Source organism: Neovison vison, chromosome 4, assembly GCF_020171115.1.
Source record: "Neovison vison isolate M4711 chromosome 4, ASM_NN_V1, whole genome shotgun sequence".
Lineage (NCBI taxonomy): Eukaryota > Metazoa > Chordata > Mammalia > Carnivora > Mustelidae > Neogale > Neogale vison.
In genome coordinates this window covers 16015978-16038568 of record NC_058094.1, presented here as the reverse complement: position 1 = coordinate 16038568, position 22591 = coordinate 16015978, and the positions used below count along the sequence as shown (strand labels likewise).

At 50.5% G+C, this 22591-nt stretch overlaps 1 protein-coding gene across 13 annotated transcripts in view; it reads right to left on the bottom strand.

Moving 5' to 3' along the window:
* MTSS1 (MTSS I-BAR domain containing 1) overlaps positions 1–22591 on the bottom strand; it is a 155999-nt gene that overhangs the window by 15222 nt on the left and 118186 nt on the right. For 6 of the 13 annotated variants that reach the window (XM_044244973.1, XM_044244963.1, XM_044244972.1 and 3 more), the window contains exons 4-8: positions 18612–18696; positions 16315–16406; positions 14806–14880; positions 10789–10800; positions 513–670 (exon numbers count right to left, since the gene is read on the bottom strand). In XM_044244973.1, the coding sequence (XP_044100908.1) occupies positions 513–670; positions 10789–10800; positions 14806–14880; positions 16315–16406; positions 18612–18696 (422 nt within the window). Of the gene's footprint in view, positions 1–512; positions 671–9963; positions 10033–10788; positions 10801–14805; positions 14881–16314; positions 16407–18611; positions 18697–22591 lie in introns of those variants that run through there. The other 7 variants (XM_044244975.1, XM_044244974.1, XM_044244965.1 and 4 more) reach the window with 2 other exon arrangements.

Below are 22591 nucleotides of genomic sequence, written 5' to 3'. Positions count from 1 at the left end.
ACCAGCTTCAAGAATGCAGACAGCAGAAGTCCTCAATTATCTATTCAAATGATTTACTTAAAAAATTACGTCTGCACTGATTCGTTGAGACTCTTCTCATATTGATCTCATGGTCACTCACTGATGTTGAGGCCAGAGGCCTTGTTTTAAGCCCAGATGACTGATCCCTACCCCGAGAGGTCTGGATTCAGGAAGGTCTGGGTTGGGCTCAAGAAGCTGCGTTTCCCAGGGGACACTGCCAGCCTGGGGACCACACTTCAAGAACCACTCTGCAAGGCCTTCTTGACTTGGGGAGAAACAGTAATCTTCAACCAGTGCTAAGAACCGTGAACAAGGAGTGGGCCCCATGGCCATGGCGACTCATAGACAATCACCGGCCTACGGAAGCACTTCCGCTGTCACGATTCCTGACACACAGCAAATTCCCTGTGACTCAGGGATGGGTGGATCAATAAAGGAAAGTTGCCTCCAAATGGGCAGCTGAAGCCTTCCAGAGCTTTCCACGAACTTACGATCACTGGCCGCAGCATGGAGATGAAGGTACAGAACCGACCACGCTCCTCAATCAAAGCCTTCCGGACCGCCTGCTTCTCTGTCTCTTCCAGCAAGAGGTACTTGTCGTTGACATCCTGGAGAGCGCTGTCCAACTGAGGCTGGATATCGCCTCGCCCTGGAAATAAAACAAAGCCCTGGAACAAATGCCCTTCCTCCCGGGAGTCCTGGCCGGAGTGGACACCACCTCTTTCTCGGACTTAAAAAACAATTATTTAGGGATCCTCAGGATTTAAGGTTGCTGTTTTTTGAGTACTGGCCATTGCAGTTTCCAATGCCCAGAGGCCATATTTATCCTCCCCATGAGGAAGATTTCCTGTGTGACCCCTCCTGACTGGCCTTCTTGCCTTGTGCAACTCCACAGAGACTTCTGCCAACAAAACCCCAGGATGTGGCAGCCAGACAGTCTTCTTTCTTTTTAGAACATTCTGGAGAGGCCAAGGGATGAACAAGGTGAGGGCCTGCAGCTGTTTCCCAAAATGGGCACAGGCTGGCTTTGTTGGGTCAGCCGCAATCAAAGATCCTCTGTTTGGACAGAAGTTTCTGTCCCTGAAGACAAAGGTGGTGAGCCTCAGCTCTTCCGTGTCGGGGGCAGGGGATGGGGCGGTGCTGGGAATCCTTGGCCGTCAGTGTAACTCCCCAGTGGAGAGTCCTGAATGTTCCTCTTATATAATAAGCCCAGGAACCAAAAGGCCTATAGTCAAGTCTCTGCTGGTGAGAACCTAAAGGCAGAGTCAGTGCTGAGTCCATCCCGTGTGAGGTCATCTCTGGCCACGTCCACAGACCCAGTTACCAAGAGGCAACCAGTTCTAGAGTTTAAGATGGAGTGTTAACTGTGCATTTATTTACTTATTTACTTAAAAGGTGTTAACCTTTTAAATTTGAACTTTATGACGTCAGCAATCTATCTCTATAAATAAAGTTTTAGTAGCACACAGCCAATGCCCACTCGTTCCCATACCGTCTACACCTGCCCTTGCTGTGACTGCAGAGTGGGATCGTTGTAACACACACTGCGTGGCCCCTGACTAAGGGGGAGTCAGATTTACAATCTGATGCTTCAGAGTTCAAGTTCCCTATGCTAGAAGACAAACACAGGCAATGTTTCAGAAGGAGAGGTGACTGCAGACTTGTAGGTAGGGACAGGGGGTGACCAGTCGAGAGCCCAGCTCACAGGCTTCCGTGCTCATGTCCCCACATAGGGGTGTCACCTATCCCCTGAACAGAGAAAAATTTCTAAACCCCTTCAGGGCAGGGCCTTGGAACTCTCCCTGCCCAGCCCCTACCTGTGACAATGCCATGTATGTATGTATACAGCAGGTGCTCAATAATGGTCATTTGAACTATGGAATGTCAGAGATGGAGAGGGCCTTCAGGGCTGCCCAACCTGCTTCTATTTTAGTAGAGGTGGAGGCCTTGAGAATGTGAGAGGCTTGTCTAGTATCATTCAGGGAAAGCTGGAGAGCCAGTATAGAGCCCACATGGCCGGACCCCCTTCCTCCTCCTCTGCCTCACGGCCTCAGCCACGTGAAGGAACCCCACTCGCCTCCTGGCACGGGACCTGAGCAGTCGCTGTTTGCCCCTCTTTAAAATGATGTAGAGAACAATAAATGCAACGTCTTACTTGGTTTGAAGAAGCAAAGGGTCAGGGGAAACTGCCGTGAAGGTAGGAATATGTTCCCTGTTTTCTCTCATAAGCACATGAGGAAGCTTAACTTGGAGCAAGAGGCGGCCAGGCTTCAAGAACATGTCAACAGGAAAGGTCTTTGGATTTTATTAAGGGAAGTCACTTCCTGGGCAGGGATGAAGTTGTAGGTGTGCGAGCAGTGGGAAAACCGTACATAGTACGTATGCAGTCAAAGGTCACCCCTGAAAAAGCCTGGGCTGGTCAGTAAAGCACAGTGAACACGGCCCACGCAGCTCCCGCACAAATGCACGACGCCTACAACCAAGGGCAGGAAGGGATTCCACGCAGGAATCTAATCCAACAACCCCCAGGCGGGAGAGTCTGCCTACGTCCAAGCTGACCACCCACCCATTCCTCCAATCAGTCCCTGCCTACCCCTCAGGATAATCCTAGCACCTCCTCCAGGGTCCCCATCGTGCCTCCCCAAGGATGCGGGGCGTCATCCCCACATGTGAAGCTGGCCCCGGACCCCAGGTTTCATGTGTCTGCAACAGACAAGAGACCTGGGAGAGCGTATGTGCACCCCTTCTCACTGGGGGGACTGGCCAGGGAGGGGACAGGTGCTCCCCATCGTGGACACCCACTATCCACAGGCACCTGCTCTAGGAGGGAAGGCTGGGCTGTCATCGGCCCTAGGAAAACTGGGGGCTTTCTCTTCCCCTCTTAAATTGCTGGTTTGTGCAGCCGAATCCACAGACGCTGAAGGTGAACCCAGTCCAAGTCTCCGGTCGTCAAGCTCCAGGACACTTTGTCAACATTCTCTGCTATGCTGCAGCCTACAAGGCCGCCGGGCCCCTCTCCGGCCCTGTGTGGGGGAGGTCCCGTGGTTTGGGGCTGGTCTGAGGCCTCTTTAAATCTCTCCATCTCTTCTATGATGTTCTAACTCAACATGGAGGGCCCTGGGCATCAGAATGTTCTCAAATGCGGCAGACAAGGGTGGACAGGAGCCAGGAAGATAGATTAAAACCCACAGCGCTTGACCAAGCCCACTGGCATGCGCTTCCATTGCGGTAGTCATTTCCCTTTGTATCAGCCTATAATTACAAGAAATTAGGGAAGTGTGAATCTTGCCTTCCTTTCACAGGGTATAAGGCGCATTTCTACCTGCAATTAATTAATGTTGACTTTTAAACATATACCTCCGTAGGACAGCAAAGTGACGAGATCCAAGTGTCATCTAATCTGGTAAATATAAATTTCAATTATTCTCTAATTACAGCAACGTTATCTTAAATTTGCATTATAATTAAAGGGCTTCCAAATTGTGGTATTCTAAAATAAGTGTAATCTGTAAAGACGGCTGTAATTATAGGCCCAGTGAGTACACTTCCATGCAGGACATATCATAACCTAAAAACACAATGTGTATTCCTTAAATTCACTGATACAACATATAATTATATTTATTTAAAAAAAAAAAAAACTGTGGAAGAAATTATTCCATGTCCTAGTTGGATGCATTGGTTTTGAGATACAATCCAGAGCCGTATGGTGCAGAGTCAAGATACAGAAGCCCCATCACGAGGCGATGTTTAGGGAGCCCGAGCCAAGGCGCCCCACGCAGCTGGCCGCTCTAGCCCTGCCAGACTGGACCCCTACCTCTCAGGTCACCTCCACTATGGTCAGCCTCCCCGGGTGCACAAGATCCCATCATCCTTTCATGAAAGGCAGGAGTGTGTTCATGTCTTCCGAATGAAGACATGCAAATGGCTAGCAGACACATGAAAAAATGTTGATCGCCATTAGCCATCGGGGAAATTCAAATCGAAACCACATTGAGATACTACCTGACACTGGTCAGGATGGCCAAAATTGACAATACAGGGAACAACAAGTGTTGGAGAGGATGTGGAGAAAGGTGAACCCTCTTACACTGTTGGTGGGAATGCAAGTTGGTGCAGCCACTTTGGGAAACAGTGTGGAGATTCCTTAAGAAATTAAAAATAGAGCTTCCCTATGACCCTGCAATTGCACTACCGGATATTTACCCCAAAGATAGAGATGTAGTGAAAAGAAGGGCCATCTGTACCCCAAGGTTCATAGCAGCAATGGCCACATTTGCCAAACTGTGGAAGAAACCACGATGCCCTTCAACAGACAAATGGATAAAGAAGATATGGTCCATATATACTATGGAGTATCATGTCTCCGTCAGAAAGGATGAATACCCAACTTTTGTATCAACATGGATGGGACTGGAGGAGATTATGCTGAGTGAAATAAGTCAAGCCAAGAAAGTCAATTATCATATGGCTTCACTTATTTGTGAAGCATAAGGAATAGCATGGACGACAATGGGAGAAGGAAAGGAAAAGTGAATTGGGAGAAATCGGAGAGGGAGTCAAACCATGAGAGACTGTGGACTCTGAGAAACAAACTGAGGGTTTTAAAGAAGGGCGTGGGGGGATGCACTGGGTGTTACAAGCAAACAATGAATCTTGGAACGCTACATCAAAAACTAATGATGTATTTTATGGTGACTAACATAACACAATTTAAAAAAAGGATTAATTAAAGAAATTTTTAAAAAAGGAAAGACAAGAGTTTCATCATCAGGTTTCACTAGTCCCTGAGTAATGGGCTGTTTAATCAAAGCAACAACAGCTCAAGGGACAATCAGGAAATGTCCCCTGCCCACTTGCTGTGGCTCAGCACCCGTGGTGCCTCAGATTCCTCCTCTGCAAAGCCACACCCTCCCATCCGTCACCTGCTTGCCTGAACTTTGCCTCCCCTTCAAGTCCTTTTTCTCACATTTCCCCTAAAAAGCTCCTGAACCCCTCCTACCTCTCTCCATCCCTGTGGCCAGTTCCCCGAGCCCTGGCCCCAGTCATCCCCTGCCTGGACAGCAACAGCCACCTGTTCGTGGGCATCCAGCGGGGTCACTACCTAATCCAAATGCACATGGGCACAGAAGAATTTTCTAGAAGCCAAGGAGCCTACAAGAGCTTCCCGATCCTGAAAGTCACGTCTTTAACATGGTAAAAAGGCTGTGACAGGTCAGCAGCTCACCTGTGCCTAGTCCTGCTCCTGAGAACAGACGCAAGCCCCCTCCCATGCACGGAAGGTCTCGTACACAGCACGTGCTTCCCTCTTCCGTCCACACAGGGAGAACATCTAGAATCTGGCCCCCGATAGGACGCCCAGCGGGGACCACTCAATATTAACTGAATCAGACAGCGACGAGACCCCCCTCCAGCTTCCAGCCGTGTGGATGTCACGCATTCTGCTCCCTGAACATTCACGTCTCTCCTCCCGCCTGCCCCTTTCTCTATGAACACCCTCGATTCAACATCCACGAGTCCGCTTGAGTGCTGCCCCCTCCTGGAAACCTCTAGCCACCCCCCCCCCCCGAAAATCCAGCCCCTGCCTGTTCCATAAGCACAAGCATTTTCTTCACAATGAACCGCACTGATGTGGCCACGCCATCGCTGTCGTAAGACGTTAGTGTGTTGTCTTCGAACAGAACACAAATACACATACATGTGGACTCTGCTCCGGTTGCCAGCCCAGAACTTCCCCAAAGCCTTGGAGTTTCCAGAATGCCAGCAGTGTCTCTGTTGTGCTAACGAGGCGTCAGGAGGGGAAGGGGACAAGATAGGTAGCCGCAGGATGGAAGATGCTGGCCAGGAGAAGCAGCCATAAGCCCAAGCCTTTCAGCCTGCGCCCCTGACCTCCGGGAAGGGGAGAGGGAGTAGGCTTTCAACCACCAATGGCCAATGCCTAACTGATAGCGCCACCGTAATGAGGCCGGGGTAAAACCAGGGACAGCCGCTTTCCAGAGGAACTCCTGCTGGGGACTACGCCGATAAGTATTGGGGGGGGTAGGCCCAGGGAGGCACGGCCGCTCTGCGCACACCCCAACCTCCCCACCCTGTGCCTCTCTTCACCGGGGTGTTCGTCGGTACCCTTGAGAACAAACCAGCAATCCCAAGCACAGGGTTTTCCTGAGTTCTGAGAGTCTTTTTAAGGATTTAGCAAACCTGAGGGGAGTCCATAGGAAACCCCGACTTTGAGGTTGACCAGGCCAAAGTGTGGGTAGCCTGGGGACCACCACTTGTGGCTAGTGATTGAGGTGGGGGCGGTTTGGTGGGACTGAGGTCTTAGCCTCTGGGATCTGTGCGAACCTGGATGGGCGGTGTCAGAACCACGTTCAGGGGTTGGCGTCAGATGAGGTTCAAACATAAACGCCTTTGCCACCCAGGGGACAGGGGCCACTTCTGCTTCCTTAGCAGCCCACGGGGGCCGGCAGGGGAGGCACTCACAGCTCTCTCCCTCGATGGCTGGCTGCATGGGGCTCACCAGCAGGCTTCCCGGAGGATGTTTATGAATGAGTGAAATTGCACCAGATGGGCTACAGTTAACCCCGTGAGAACCGAAGACGGCTTGCACTCCAGCGAGCCAGACCCACCCCCAACCACCAGGGGGTGCAAAGCACACTGGGTAAGAAATCAGTACTGCAAACAAGCTGTTCTTTCAATTCCTGGCCTTTCCTCTGGGCTCCTATTGCATCCCCTCCACGCCAAGGGAGGAAACAGCTCTCCCTTGGCTCCTTAGTAGCCACAGGGAAGCCAGGTGCTCCAGCCCATGGCCACGGCCACACTGGGCAAGGGACAGTTCAGCATTTCAGCTCCTGGGGCCAGCCAGCTGCAACGAGGGCCCCAGGCGAGGCCCCTGGTGAGCTGTGCGGGGGGGGGGGGGGTGAGGTTCTCCCAGAGATCAGCTCTGCAAAGGAAGGGGGTTCACAGCTCTGGGCCTCCAGGGGTGGGGGGCGGTCTGCTTGGCCTGTTTTTACCTACACTTCTCAGCTGTGAAATACAGCCAATGAATTCTCCCCACCCACCCGCTGGCTCTGAGGACCACCTGCTTCCTTCTCCAAGCAACAGCCCTTTGCAGGAGTTTCTCCGCATTAAATTCCAATGTCTCCACTGATTTCAGGCAGGGACAGCCTTCCTGAGTGCCACACAAGGCGGATAAAGTTATATTCACCAATCCTGCTTCCATCAAGGTGGAAGGCGTCAGACTGTCCCCAGGCTATGCTTTTCGCCATCAGCCCACTAGCCCTGGGCTTCGCCTCCGAGGTCTGGCTCTGTCACCCACTGGCTGCTCTCTCCGGTGTTTCCAAGGGCCAGAACATCCAGCAGGCCACGGCTCCCTAGTGCTGACTCATGATTACAAAGTCCTTCCCTGTCCCTGTCGCACAAGTTTTCCCATTAAGTAAGACTTGTGCCCTGTCGGTTGTCTCCTGCATAATTAAATGAGTGTGCTCCCGGAATGCAGTCCCCGAGCCTGGAACAAAGCCGCGACTCAACAGCTTTTCCCACTTGGTTACAGTTGGATCCAAATCCCCAGACGCGTCCCCAGGCTGCACGTGGCCAAACCTCTCCGAAGGCTGAAGCCATCACCGGTCCCCCAGCTTCGGAAGGAACCGTTCCAGCTTCCGTTTCCACAGAAAGTAGCATCCGGTCGGGCCCAAAGTACTCTTTCACTGTCTGCACTGGTGCGGGTGCCGGTGGGGGGAAGCAGCGGGACCACGGCCCAGCCTCTCACCACGTACAGCAGTATTTAGGAAGGACAGTGGCTGGGTTGTTGCTGTGTGGACGGCGGACACATGTCAGCGAGGTGGTGACCGCAGAGAGCAGTCCGCGACTTCCAGGGCCGGGTCTTGGAACCCAGACAGCCAGAAGCAACCAGGGGGCCCCTTCTCGGCTCCATCCTCACCCCAGCAGCCTGGTCCTAAGGAGAGGGCGATTCCTGACGACTGTCAGAGCACACCCAGGACACGGGTGGTGGACAGGTGTGCGGGGGTCCCTTGCCGAGCCCCGGCAGCTTCTGAGAGGCCGGCTGCCTCTTGTGCTCGGCAGCAGGAACAGAGCAGAGAGGTCTTCTGTCCTGGGCTGGGCAAGAACGCCAGGCGACCCGCCAGCAGCTCAGACTGCAGATGTTTAGGGGGGGGACTCCGTCTGGGGAAGAGGGCTCCTGGCACTAACCCTCTTCCAGAACCAAAGGCAGGGGTGTCTGGAAGAGACCCAGACACATCCAGTTTTTACCACAGAGGCAGAGAGACCGGCCCACCCTGGCTGCGGGTCTCAGGGGCATTCTGAGAGCGGTTTCTGCCAGGTTTGCAAGTGCAGAAGGCACCCGTGTGGGGCCGTGGGACGCACAAACCACGCTCCCGGTGGAAGACCCCCGGCACTGCATGGGCGCTCAGGAAGGGGGAGATGATGGCAGGGAAGTTTAGTCCAGTCTGGGGTCTGAGTGGAAACGAGGCCCAGCCATGGAACCATCCGGAGGCAGGCTGGGCTAGCCAGGGAGCTGAAGCAGAACAAGGGTGGGGGGACATCCCGGTGGATCTCACGCGGGTCCAGTCCCCCTGCGGCGAGACTGGCAGCCTCCGGAAAAGCTGACTCAGGGTAGCAGGCACATGTGTCCTCAGGGCGCCCCCTCAGGACACGGTCACCTTTGACCAGGGTTCCGGTGCTCCTGTCTAAATGGTGACAGCCACGTGTTGGGGCACACTGTCCCCTCTACCTTGAACATCCCCAACCCTATTTTCCGCCAGTGGACCCCTTTCCTTTTCCTCACTTTCGCCTCCCCACCCCCAAGCTGAGCCGAGACCCTTCGTCACCCACTGCCAGAGCTTTTGCTCATCGTCCTCACAGCACAGAGCGCGCCAGATTCAACTAACCGGTTTACTGCCACCAGAATCGCAGTTCCTCGGGGTGGGGGCCTATCCCCAGCAGAATACATTTTGAGTTGTAAATCCCTTCCCTCACGGAGGCTCCCAGCCGAGCTCATGCAGGAACCCAGGGTTCAAGGTAGATCCTTGTAACTACACCAAAGGAGAGTTTCGTTTATATATATTTCTTCTCCCGTTGAACCAGGACATTTTAACTGGTGCAAAACTGTATTAAAATATAGATGTCCAGGTTCCAAAATGATTTAAAACACGTAAAAAGAAAAAAAAGTTAACAGGGCTTGTGTCTTTACACCTAAGTTCACTGCTATGATTACGTGTCACTGTGGCTGAGCCTAACGGACCCGGCAAGAGAAAGAAACGGAAGGAACCGTGGAGACTTCTCCTGAGATGAGCAGAGCCTATGTTACAGAGTCGAAGGGCTGTGTGGTTTCTTTCCTCATCCCCAACCCTACTGCCCACCATTCAGCATGAGTGAAATACCCAGTTTACTCCACAGATGGACTCATGCCAGGCTTTTAGCGAAGGTTCCAATAAAACTCTGTGTTATCGAGTGGACACCTATTGTGCAGTTCTTTTTATATGAAATGTCTAGAAGAGGCAAACCCATAGGGAGAGAAAGCAGATGAGTGGGAGTCCAGGGCTGGGAGCAGAGAGAACAGGGAGTGGCTGATCCAAAGGCAGGGGGCATCTTTTCAGGGTGGTGCAAATGTTCTGGAATCCGACAGTGGCGATGGCCACACAACATTGTAAATGTCCTACAAGCCACAGAAATGTACACTTTATAAAATGGCGAATTTTAGGCTATATAAATTTTATCATAATAATATGCCAAAAAAGTGGCTGTCTTACCTTCCTCCCCAAAGTTCACTAAATATTGTGCAAAATGTTTCACAATCACAACATGGAGGGCTGGAGAAGATCATCACTTAGAAAGCTGGGGAACAACTAGGCCAATGTCACCATGAGGGGAAGCAGACGCAGGGCCGGGCCCTGAGTGAAACGACAGTGGACCATCTCGGTGCCCCACCTGTTATAGGAGATCTGGGCCTTTTGGGTTTGTTGGAGAGGACAGATTCCATTTCAAACCTCTGTGGAGCTGTTGGGTAAAAATGTTCTCAGAGGACACTCAGGCACACTCAAGGCAAGAAAAATCACACGGACACCTCAGACAGACCTTTCCAAGACAGAGGGATCGCCACAAGACTCCAAAAGCAAATCACCCAGAGAATGAAGTTCAACATTCAGTCAAGAAGAATCACTGGTATTACTGAATTTGGAGATCTGATACCTTTGAAATGAAACATTTCACAAACTCCGCTGAAATAAGAAATACTCCGATTTTTTTTAAAAACCACGAATTATTCACTTTGAAAAGAACTAGATGGTCCTGGGGAGACAGAGTTAAAGAAATTTTGCTAGTTTAATACAACCAAATTTGATTTGGGGATTATTTTTAGGGCTTATTGAGTGCAGTTCTACACATTTTGTGATATAAACACACACATACATATATACTCAGATATATATGTATGTATAAATAGGTTTATTTCCTGTGCAAATCACTCTGTATTTCTTCTTTCCATGAGTCTAATACTGAGTTATGATGATTCGAAGGCCCTCGGCATGTTGGGCTAACCCATGAAAGGGCCAAACACCGAAGAAAGAAAATGATTAAAACACACACATACACACACGATTTTTTTAAAGTTAGGGAAAATTAAGTAGGTACAACTGATTGTTCCGAGCTGGCAGGAAAACTTGGGCAATTAGTGTAGGTCTGGACAACCACGGAAAGCCCACAGCAAGGACCACATCGTGACCAGCCACCAGAGCGTCAGGACGGGAGACTTACCGAGAGCGTCCACTGGCGGGGGGGCACACGGTGAGAAAGTGCAGGATACACAATTGACACAAAAAGGAAAATAATAAAGTCAAACTGGGATTCGAGCAGCAGTCTTACCTTCCTTTCATGGGTTAAACAGTCCTTGGCTTGCCACCGGATTTTCTACCAGGGCAATGAAACCCACCTGCACCGAGAGCTGCACAGCCACAGTCCCTTCCCTGACTTGCTAAAACCTTTCTTTTTCCTCTAAACAGAAACCTTCCTTGTTAGCGAGCATCACCCCCTAGAGATCATGGCACAGTTTCTAAGAAGAGAGATGCAGCCTATAGTCCCCTCTGAAGCCAATTAAGATGCTTCACCAAGAAAATCTTTCAAGTATAATTTACTATAACTTGAAAAGTAATTAGGGAAACCCAGGAAACAAAATTTAAACCAGGGTGAAAAATGAAAAAATAATAATAAAGTTAAAATTCTAGTAGAAGGGCAAATAACGTGTTCATCTGCACCTCTGTGAGTCTCTTTATTGGGTTTATAGTCTTTACCATAAATATACTTTACTATCTGATCAAAAATGATAGATTGAACGACTGAAGTGTCGGGCTCCAGGGTGAATACAGTAAAACACCCCAGTTTCAGCAGCCTCAGAGAAAGTCCTGAGAAGCTGCCAGTAGTTACAGATGGAAACAGAAATGCTTGACCAGGATTAATTTTTACTTGACTTGACATGATTAACTTAAATTACTAGTAATCTGGGAGTTAGAGGAGAAGTAAGGCTGCTGACTGTTCAGTAAGAGCAGAACAAGCCAAGAACAGTGCGCGTCTCCCACAATCCACCCACGCTCATTCCCCGTGAAGTCTCGGCCAGCCCAGGGACCCGAGCTGAACTCATCGATGCCTTCTAGAGCTCGGGCTGCTGGGCCTGCTCCACGCCACACCCTACCTTCCCGTGGCCTCAGTCTTCTCCCCATCGCCCGTCAAGCAGGCTGGCTCTGCCCTGGGTCCCTAGTCCTTCGGAACATCTCCGAAGGTGGCTACTGTCTCTGCAGCCCCCAGCATCTGCCTCGTGTTTACTCCTGGCAGGTGCTGGGTAAGCCTGCCTCCTGCTAAAATAGCTACTCCCGCTCACAGCTGGAGCAGATGCCAAGTCGTTCTGAAATGGTTTTGAGATAAAGCCTAATCAAATCCCCCAAAAAAGTCTGAATTTTTTTTATGGTAATATTCAAATACCTTTAGATTATAAATTACCACTCTCTTGTAATAAAGAGGGGGAAAAGCGCCCAATAAAACACGTGACAAAAGGTGATTATCTGCAGAGTGAAAATTAAATGAGCCACATACAAAAAGGACATCCCGTGTACGTCTGCCTACGTCAAGGGCAGCGCAATCACCATGCTTAAGTGCACAAAGGCATTAGAAATTTTGAAAAGGACAGTCAGAAGAGCTCTTAGATCAAAGATCACAGTTTTTTAAAAAGGCGCGGTAGAAAGCTGCTTGGTGATCTCCTGAAAACACATTCAAGGTGAAGTGATTATGTGGTTATCAGACTCCGTTCCATCAGGACAAAAAAAAGTACTGAAGCAAGTATCTGAAAAATATTAAAAGGACCTGAAGTATCGTAACACATCGTGTAGATCTCAGAAGAAACAACCAACGCTTGATAAGCTGAGAATCCAGGAAGCCACCACCTGTGGAAGGTGAGGCAGATGCCCCAAGAACAGTTCTGGTGGAAAGGGAAACTTCAGGTAACCAGACCCCAAACCACTGGATGCCTCAAGTAATAGATTTCTGCTGGCCTGTAACTTGTCACATTCCTGCTCCATGCTCAGGCTATCCCTCTTCTAGGAGAGCACTCCATTATAACCAGAATGAGGACTCTGGTACCTTCTAGAAGGTTCCATTCACCCCAGAAATACACAAATGTGTGCACTCAGTCAAAAAAAATGTGCTTATATATCTTAGAAAAAAGTATTTTTGTAATGGAAAGAAAGAAAACTGTTTTCTGGTGATACTCTGGAGTAAAGAGAAAATCATCTGGAACATTACAAGCATCTGATCTGACTTGGTGCGTGTATATAATAACTACACCACCATGGCTACCTTGTCTAGGAGGACGTGGTGCCTGAGACCACCAGCTATGTGCTAGGGCTGAGAGAATGCTTCCAGAAACCCCTGGTCACAGCCTCCGTTCTCTGCCTTCAGGCGCAAGTGCCCCACAAAGCTTCACAACCAAATGCCAATTCTACTGCCAATCCTGGGACCAGAAGTTTCTCTTCATGTTACACAGTCCGGTACCCTAAATGTCCCGAAGCTTCCCGTCGGATGCCTTGATGGGGAACTCATTCATTATCCTCTCTAAGCAGTCTGACCCAGTGCTTGGTCAAGTCTAATTGCCAGAAACTTCCTTTTGTGCTGAACTGCAATGAACCCATCAAGCTTGCCCTGTAGGCCCAAATTGTGCTAACTGGACAATGCCAGGGACCTTGACTGACAGACGTGCACTGTTTCCGCCTCCGCCTCCGTGCAGAATTCAGATAAAAGGATTATCACTGCAGCCAAGAACTTAAGGCCTCTGGAAAGAGAACTCTGGAAAAGCTAAGGGAAAACAGCTACTTTTTCTTCCCTCATCCTTTTTACCAAACTTTCAAACCTTTCCCAACCTGTGTCTTCCCTGGGCCTTCCTTCCAAATCCCTTTCATCTCAAAGCTGCCAAGCTGTCAACAACATGAAAGTCAGTTCTGAATTTTTACCAGTCAGCTCTTCCATGGGACGCCAGATTCGATGCAAGTGGTGGCTGTTTTATTTATAAGCATTTACCTCTAGACTCAATGAAATGTTCCAGGCCTCAAACCCTGTTACTTGTCCAATGCTACCTCCCAGGCGCACCAGGAAGATAGGGCACATGTTCAAAAAGCAGCAAGACCAAGAAAACACATCCAAAACAAACAAGTGAGGCCAATGCTGACAGAAAACCGGGTTATGGGTGAAAATTCTCCTGCCCTTATCATGAATGGTTTTGCGGTTTTCACCAGAACTGGGAAGAGGGAAATGTCAAAGCTTCAAAAAAATTTGTCTAGTCCTTGCCCCACTTCCACCAAACTACTCCAGCTCTCCGAATGTATTTTCCTCTCATTCCAAATGAGAACTGACCATTTAGGAAAGGAGGAAATTTGATTTGGGGGACGTTTCCCTAAAAATTGTCCCAAGCATACACCAAACACAGAAGAGCCTCATGGGAAAAACAAAAATACTTTATCAGTTGTGACACTACAAATTCAAAAAGCAGCCATCAAGAATAGTCTGGAAAGACTGTCACCTTCTCAAGTTCAAGACCCTAGATTTTTAGGTCTTAGGGAAATGTCACAAATGCCTACAAAGTGTATGTAGTTAGATTTTTCTCTGCACGTTCCCAGTCCACGCTGGAAGAGCAGGGCTGGGTCACAGATCTGACAGGGGGCCTGTGTGTGGGTGACAGCAGGCAGGGAGGTGGGCAGAGGGCCACGCTGCCCCAGTCTGGTTTTCCCTAGGGAGGCCCCCACACTCACGAACACCATGAAAACTCTCTCTGTACCACACAGGCTCCCACTGCAGCCATTTCTAGCATCCTCACACAAGGCTTAATAAAGGGTTTCAGAGATTATAGGCTGTGAAAGATGGAGGAGAAAAGGACATAATTTCTGTAATAATTACTCTAGTAGGATATTTGCATGAAGGCTTTTATGCATGATCCCAAGGCTTCCAAGAAATTTATAGGTTTCATTACAACACACAATAGGCATGGAAACTGTCAAATTTTGGAGACAAAGGTGGGGGGAGGGAACAAGTCAAGTACAACTTTGTAAGGGCCTCAAATTAATAGATATTCTGCACTTGAGAACTTTAATTCAGATGGATTCTATGCGCTCCTGCTCCCCAGGGCCATCATATGCAACGAGGTCTGAATCGAACGCTTTCTGCTTCAAAGTCAAAACCAAGCACGTGCTTGTTTCCCCGAAGTAAAGCTATTAATGGCAGAATGTGTACAGTTACCTTTTTTTGCTTTCTTCTGCAGTTTCAGCGTATCTGAGGATTTCTTTTTTATCTCTTGGCGAGCTTTTTTATATTCTAAGAAAAAGCAGAATATTGAGTCATTTTACCACTTTGCTCAATGGAAAACATTCTAAGGAGGAACCATTACTTTCATCAGAGAAAGTGGAAATGATGATACGCAATATAGAGCTTTATCTAGAACCACCAAATGATAACAATCTCAGGCTGACATTTTACAGCCTTATTAACATGAAAAACCGCAGAATTAACATGAAATTATTAATGAACATAAAATTATTTCGCGTTATTAACATGAAAAACCGCAGAATGCGCCTCGGTCTTTTCCTGATAGCATTCGCTCATATCAGCTATGAAGGAAGATGTTATTCGGGGGGATATTTTACTAAAAGTGAAAAATCCACAATTTCTCGGCTCACAAAACAGGAAATTGGAAAATAGGATTTGCTCTCCCGAAGGCCCAACTTCGCAGTGTTTTGCTCAAAAAAGAATCCATGTGGCAAGACGCTGGCCAGATGTTGCAATTCAGCAGGAGCCCCCAAGACCCCAGCATGAGAGATCGGATGGCGTGGGGGCAAACTGGGGAAGGCCCGGGTGCCTTAGCCTTACTCTCGCACTGGCGCCAAGGCAGGCACTAGACCCCGAGGAGGGGCGGCCCACATACAGACGACACGTCCCCACAAACGATGACTTCCTCCTCCTCCACCAGTCTACACCTGCTCCTGGATGTCCACGTCCGTTGGTGCCGCCCTCACCCAGACGCGGACACCTGAAGTGATGACAGCTCTGACCTTCTCTCCTCCTTTGCTGCCCTCCTATTCAAGTAACTGCCCCCCCTGGCCAGTTCCCTCGCGGCCTTCCTGGACGCTTCGCTCCCCCGAGTCCCATGCCGCCTCTCCCGGGCCCTCGCCACCAGGGCTCTGGGGACCTGCTGGCACCAGCCCTTCATTCTGGCTTCCTCCCGCCTCCAGTCTCCCCTAAGCCTTCCCTCCCCAGCACGCAGTGAAGGTCGCAGGACGTCTCCTGCCCTTCCCCACTGCCAGCACCCCAGCCTCCGGGCCTAGGAAGACCAACTGGGGAGGCATCTGTCAGGACCCCTCTGCCCCCAGGGCCTGGCACACGCACTGCAGAGTCGCCTGTGTTGAAGCACATTCAGAGAGGGTGGCGGTCCCGGGCAGGACACCCAGGTTAGCTCCTCTCTTGAGAGGCTGGCTTTCGAAATGTGCCCCAATGCCTTACGTGTGAGACTTTGGCATCGAAGCCTGCCGTCACCGTCCAGGTCTCATTCACTGATCACAACTAACACCTCTGAGAGCCTGGGCCATCAGCCGCTGAGGGAGGTTTCAGGGGCCCTTATCCTCCAGCGCTGAAATGGGAGAAGGGGGACCAGAGGGGGCCCTGACGGGGGACGCCAGCAGGGGCCCAAGGCGGCGGCCGGCCACACCACTGGGAGCATGCGCTGCCGGGCAGCCGACAGCCTGTACCCTGTACCTTTCGCGTGGTCTTTATCCAGCTGGTTGGCCACTTTCTTCCATTCTTCCATCTGCTCTTGAAGCGGGTTTATCAGACAATCAATCAAAGCACTTTTTCCCAAAAAAAGAAAGAAAAGGAGAAATTAAACAGATACATTCAGTGAAGACTCATACTCAGTTGTCAAAACTATGTAAATTGTGACAACCGGGTGCCAGACAAGGCAGTATCTAAGCCCAACTACACGTCCAAATCCCGCCATTTCGTAACAACCTTCTTCTCAGAACGTTCTCCAGGGACTGGCAGGAGACCGTCACCACACCTGGATGGGGTGAGCCCTCTTCTCGCTTCCCTGCCTCATACTCTCACTCTCGTGCTCACAAGCGTGGTTGCAGGCTGGGGGTCACCCCTCGAGCTGCACCCCAGACCTCCCGCCTGACAGAAACCTGGAGGGCGGGACCCCAGTATTACTATAAATTATATTTTTTAAAGAAACGCACGTGACTCTGATGTGCTTTTGGGATGAGAAGTCATGAGTGTAGACCAAGTGTGGCCAGCCTCGGGGAGGAAAAGCTGAAGGGCCAGCTTCTGGATCAGAGTGGCAAAGGCATCCCCAGGTACGTCCCGTCATTTTGTGCACTGTCCCCAGGTGGCTCCCCACCCAGAGCAACCGTGCGAGGGATGACCCCCCAGGAAAGAAAACGGATACATTCCTACATCACCGAGATGTCGCAGGAAAATCAGGAAGTGCCCCCAAATCACTCGAATTGCTCTGGTGAGAATTACTCCAAAGGTGTTCTCGGACTACTTTTTTTTTTTTTTTTTTTTTTTTAAAGATTTATTTATTTATTTATTTGACAGACTGAGATCACAAGAAGGCAGAGCAGCAGGCAGAGAGAGAGGAGGAAGCAGGCTCTCTGCAGAGCAGAGAGCCCAATGTGGGGCTCGATCCCAGGACCCTGAGATCATGACCTGAGCCGAAGGCAGAGGCTTTAACCCACTGAGCCACCCAGGTGCCCCTCGGACTACTTTTTGATCGTGGGCCTCCTAAAAATCTTCAGGTTCTTGGTACTACTCCCTCCTTTCCTCATCAGGGTCTCCCCGACCCCACGCACCCGCCAGCCATCAACACGGCGCAGTCTGTTCTTTCTTCCAGGTCTGTTCAAATCGTCCTTCCACACAGGCTCACCCCCCAACTACCCGGCGTGGAACAGCGGCTGCCTCTCTCCTACCCACGGATTTCACCTCGTGGCACTTCCCACCGCCTGACATGGTGAGAGGGGTCGCGGTGTCTGGAGTGTAAGCCCCGTGAGGACAGGGCACAGTCCTACTCACTGCCAGCGCCCACACGCCTTAAGACAGAGCGTGGCACACAGCAGGTGCTCCATAAACACCGCCCGCTGAACCGCTGTCTTCTCATCCCTCAGACGGGCTGGGAAACCGCAAGACTGGCCTGCAAATAAACCCCATGGCAAGCGGGACCGGGGGCGCCGCAGGGCCCGGAAGCGAGCGGGAGGGAAGGTGGCAGAGTCCTCACCTGCTACCCGGGCACCTTGTGCTGGAAATGTGTGGGCGCTCCATGAATGTTCACAAGCACCCCATGTCACAGAAGCTGAGATTCCAACCAAGAGGTCAACGCCTGTGTGGCCCGCCCGGGGTTCAAACCCAGGCCTATCCGTCTCCAAGTCCAGCCACTTCCCGCCACGTCTGCCACCTCGCATGGTGGCCCGGCCAGGAGGGGCAGAGGCCTCTCACATTGGCAACCCTTCACACAACTCATGATCCATCAAGCAGAATGGTTTGATCTGCTTGGAAGAAGGCCCCCCTCACCAAAACACTGGTGACTCCAAGTCCCCGTGGGCAACCAGAACTGCCAGTTCTGCCCATTCTGGATGCTGGTAAGACAGACAAGAGGCGGGCAGCATGGAGGGTGGAGAGGAGGCCCACAGGAAATGGAGGAGCAGCACGTGCCTGCTCCCCAGCCCCGAGGTTCCCCTTCCAGAAGCTTCTGCAGAGAACAGACGCCCTGCTCTCACGCCAGTGGAGGGCCAGGAGAGACCCACAGGAGCACAAAGTGGGGTGTGGGCTCCAGCAAGCAGGCCCCAAGCCATCTGGTCACCCACTACCTCCCCAGCACCCAGACCAGAGCCTGGCATGTGGCAGACGGCCCACGAATACTTGCTCAGTGAGTGAGCTGCATGACGGGCTGCGGGCATTTCAGCGCTGCGGGGAAACACACGCTGCTTTGGGCAAGGCACTGCCCCTTCCCTGGCAACCAGCAAGAGCCAGTGAAATCCGGACCGAGATGCGCTCCTCACCTGGAGAACTGCCTGAGCTTGGTTTCTATGCTCCTGTGTCTCATGCACATCCTGGTCAGGGCGGAGCCAATCTCCCTGGTGCCACCTGCAAAAGAAACACAGGTAGAGCTGAGCACGAGAGGCAAGCGGGAATCACTGGAATCCTGGGAAGAGAACAAAATCATCTGAAAAGAAGCCGGATTTCACCACGAGGCAAAACCCAAGCCACTGCCTCTCGCCAGGCATGTGCATACGTGTGCATGTGTGCACACGCACATACACGTGTAAATGCATACGGTGACACGTTTGTCTATGATCAGCAGAATAAAAGGCACCTTGAGTCTATACAATGCCCAGTAGTATTTTCCGCTCTGATTTTCTCTAAATGCCGACTGTGACCCAGAAATCGATTTTACGACCCACTAACAGATTGGGACCTGCAATGTGAAAAATAATTTCTCAAGGAAGATGATCAAAAGAGTATCTGATATTGAAGGAAAAGCTGTTGTTTCGTTCAGTTTTGTTTTGCTTTCCACTTCTGGCAAAATAATCCCCTTAGCGTCATTTAGGACAGCTAATAAGACCACTCTAGCTGTTTTAAGATGTGTAGTCTAGACTCCAAGCAATTCAGAGACAAGTAAAGCCAAAGGAAAATGAAATAGAGGAGTATTTTCTAAAGGTTTGGGTAAGGCTGGTGAAAGAAGTCCTCAGACAAAACAAATGTCAAAGTAAGCTTGAATTCAGTTTGATTTTCCCGAAATTTTTGTCACGCTGCTCCCTCCACGCATACCCTCTTTAAGATTATTTGTGAAGTTCCCCTCCTTCCCCCTCCTAGAAACAATGCCTGAATCAGCACTTGGGCGTGGGAGCACACTACAACCACAGATGGTAATCCAGCATCAAGCCCCAGAAAGCTCATTATAAATGTTATGAAAATACTAGGACTCATGAAATTGGGGCTTGCGGGGGGGGGGGGGTCAAACAAAGCACTATTTTTCACAGACAAGGCCTTCAAGGGAAAGCTGCTGGCACTGATGGTAGGTTCAACCAAACCAAGGTAACAGGAAAAAATGCCGTCCCTTATTCATGCTAGTGACATTATTATGGTTCGCATCTCCCCCCCGCCTGCTGTTCTAGAAACACCAATGTGCTATTTTTCAGTTCCTCCTATTTTCCATTTTATTCTGCACAACTAAGAGGTTTCCAACCCCCCCAAAAAATTAGTGCTGAAAGTAATATGTATTAAATATTAATATTTCTATATCCTGTTTTAGTCTGAAAAGAGAAGCCTTCTAGAACAACTCTCCCGGTTCCTCTAAAACACAGTTTCTTGGCCTGAATATGACTGACATGTGATGTCAGTCACATGTGATGCTGGATGATTCTTTGTTGGGGGTGGGGGTGGGGAGTCCTGTGCACTGTAGGACAATTAGCAGTATCCCTGGCCTTGACCTTCCACAAATCAGCAGCCGGCCCCCATCTGTGACATCTAGACATGTCTCCACACAGTATGAAGTGTTCCCTGGGGAGCAAAAATCCCAGTCTATGAAGGACCGTTGCAAGAAAACTGAGCAAGAGCTAACGATCCCCTGAAGCAGGGCAGAATTCAGCCAGGAGTCTTGGTAAATGGTCCTCCTTTAGCCCCTGGCACCTGCAGCCACTAGAGGGAGTTAGAGACCACCGGGCAGCCCCATCTGCGGCGGCTCACCATGCTCCATCAGGGCAAACCAGTAGAGGGCGCCGTCTGCACGCGCGCTGTAGGCCTCCTGGGCTCCCTTGAGGTTTTCCCAAGGTTCTGCTGCTTTACGAGCAAAAGCCAGGAACACTTTATCCCCAGGGAAATATCTCCTATTTTTCCTGGGCCTTCATTCGATTAAAAGTTAATAACTTGGCCCTGCAAGGAAGCTGGCACCCTCATGCACTGCAGGAAGAAGTGTAAACCAGTCCTTTTCTGGAGGAGAACCCGGCACCGTCCACCCAGGAAAGCCTTTAAACACGAGTCCCCTCTTCAACGTGGCAATTCTAGGTCTGGAAAATGAACCAGAGAAAACAACCAAGGACCACAGCAAATCCTTCCCCAGGAGGGCGGTCCTCAAAATGCTGCTGACAACAGTATAAACTGGAAGCGGACTCCCATTGTAGGGGCCCTGGTGGATAAAGCAGAGACCACAGACCAGCGCCGGAGTGCCAGGCAGTCATCTACGCCGCAGGCTGGCGGCGGTGAAGGTCATGGCAAAGGGAGACATCTGGATAGAGCTCAGGCTGCAGCAGGCCCAGGGAGAAGTGCCGTGCACCCACGAACTCACTCAATCCTCGAAACACTCCTGGTTCTGCTGGGACAATTATCCCCATTTCCTAGATAGGAAAGGGGCCTTATGGAATTTGTCCAAATTCTTTTTGGACATGTGACATATGAATGTTGTCCAAATTTGTCCAAAGTCATGCTGCTAGGAAGTGGGGTTCTGACCCGGGCTGAGCCTCCAGGGCCTGTGCATTTCCAGCATATGGCGCTGACTACAGACAGAGGAAGGCAGGGCAGGGGCAGAGCCAGGAGCCTAAATGAATACTGCTAAATGTACCTCCTGACACGCTCTGAGGGGCATTAGGCCTTTAAAGCCCGGCTCTCAAATTCTGGCAGTGGAGCTTAGAAATGTCGAGCTAGTACCAGAGGACTGAGCTCCTGTCCTTGCTAAGCTACCACCGAGATCACAATGGTGGGCAGCTGCTCCACAGATAACCCCTGCCTTAGTTTCCTCAAGAGAGACTTCCAGGGTTGGAAAAGATCACTCAAGGTCAGTTCCCTCACCCCATTTCTCTGCTCCATTATTTCTGTTACCTTCCCAGACATTTTCCATAGATGGCCACTGGTCACGTGCCACCCCCAGGAAAGCCAGAGGCTTCCCAGGAAGAGCTGCCCCACGGGACAGTAACGAGCACTTCCTAAACGGGCCGTCTGTGCTCACCACCCAGCCCCCGTAGCACAGGAAAGCCTGAGAGGGGAGGAAATAAAAACCACAAAGACAACTTCCAAACAGCAGCATCTCTGTCCAACTGACACAGGGCAGGAGACAGGCGGGTGACCCCTTCCACGGACCCCGGGATCTGTCTGCTGGAATTACTGCTGATTGCAGCAACATGGGGCACCCTAAAAATAGCTCTATCTGTGGATATGCTTAACATCTTACGCTCTTCCTGACCCTTGCTCAAACTTACAAAAAAAAAAAAAAAAAAATCAGCAAGTTTGAAAAAGCTTCAGAGGAAACCAGCTTTAGCTACAAAGACAGAGCAGACATCTGGAAGGAATCCGATCTGACAGTGAGAATATTTATGGAATCAAACGGCTGAGACACTCAGCAGCTTGTGAGTGAGGACAAGATCGTACTTGTTTCTGGATTCCCTGCACCCAGCACTGGTGCTGAAGGAAGGAGCCGCCATCTACCATTCTGAGAGCGGATCGCCGGACCAGCAAGCCCATACCAGGCGGCAGGCCCAGGGGCTGGGTCTGTCCTTTGTTCAATCCGTAAATCTTTGTGTGTCTTCCATGTACACAATATAGAATATTCAAAATAAATACAAGGGTCTTCTCTTAGAAATGGTCTAGACTGATGCAAGTTCACCTAAAGAAACAATGGTATATTTCCTTCCTATTGTTTTTATAATCAATCACCACAAACTTAACTGGCCTAAAGCCAGGCACATTTATTATCTTATAGTTTTGGAAGTCCGAAGTCCAAAATCTGTTTCATGGGGCTAAAATCAAGGTGTCAGGAGGGCTGTGTTCCTTCTGGAGGTTCTAGGGGCGAACCTGTTCCCTGCCTTTTGCAGCCTCTAGGGGCTGCGCTCGCTTCGGCAGCACATATGCAGCCTCTAGGGGCCGCCTGCATCCATCCCTTGGCTTGTGGCCTCTTCCAGCACCTTCAAAGCCAGCAGCTCAGCATCTTTGCTCTTCTCTGACTTCTGCACAGTCCTCCCATCTTCTCTTACTCTGATCCTCTACACCC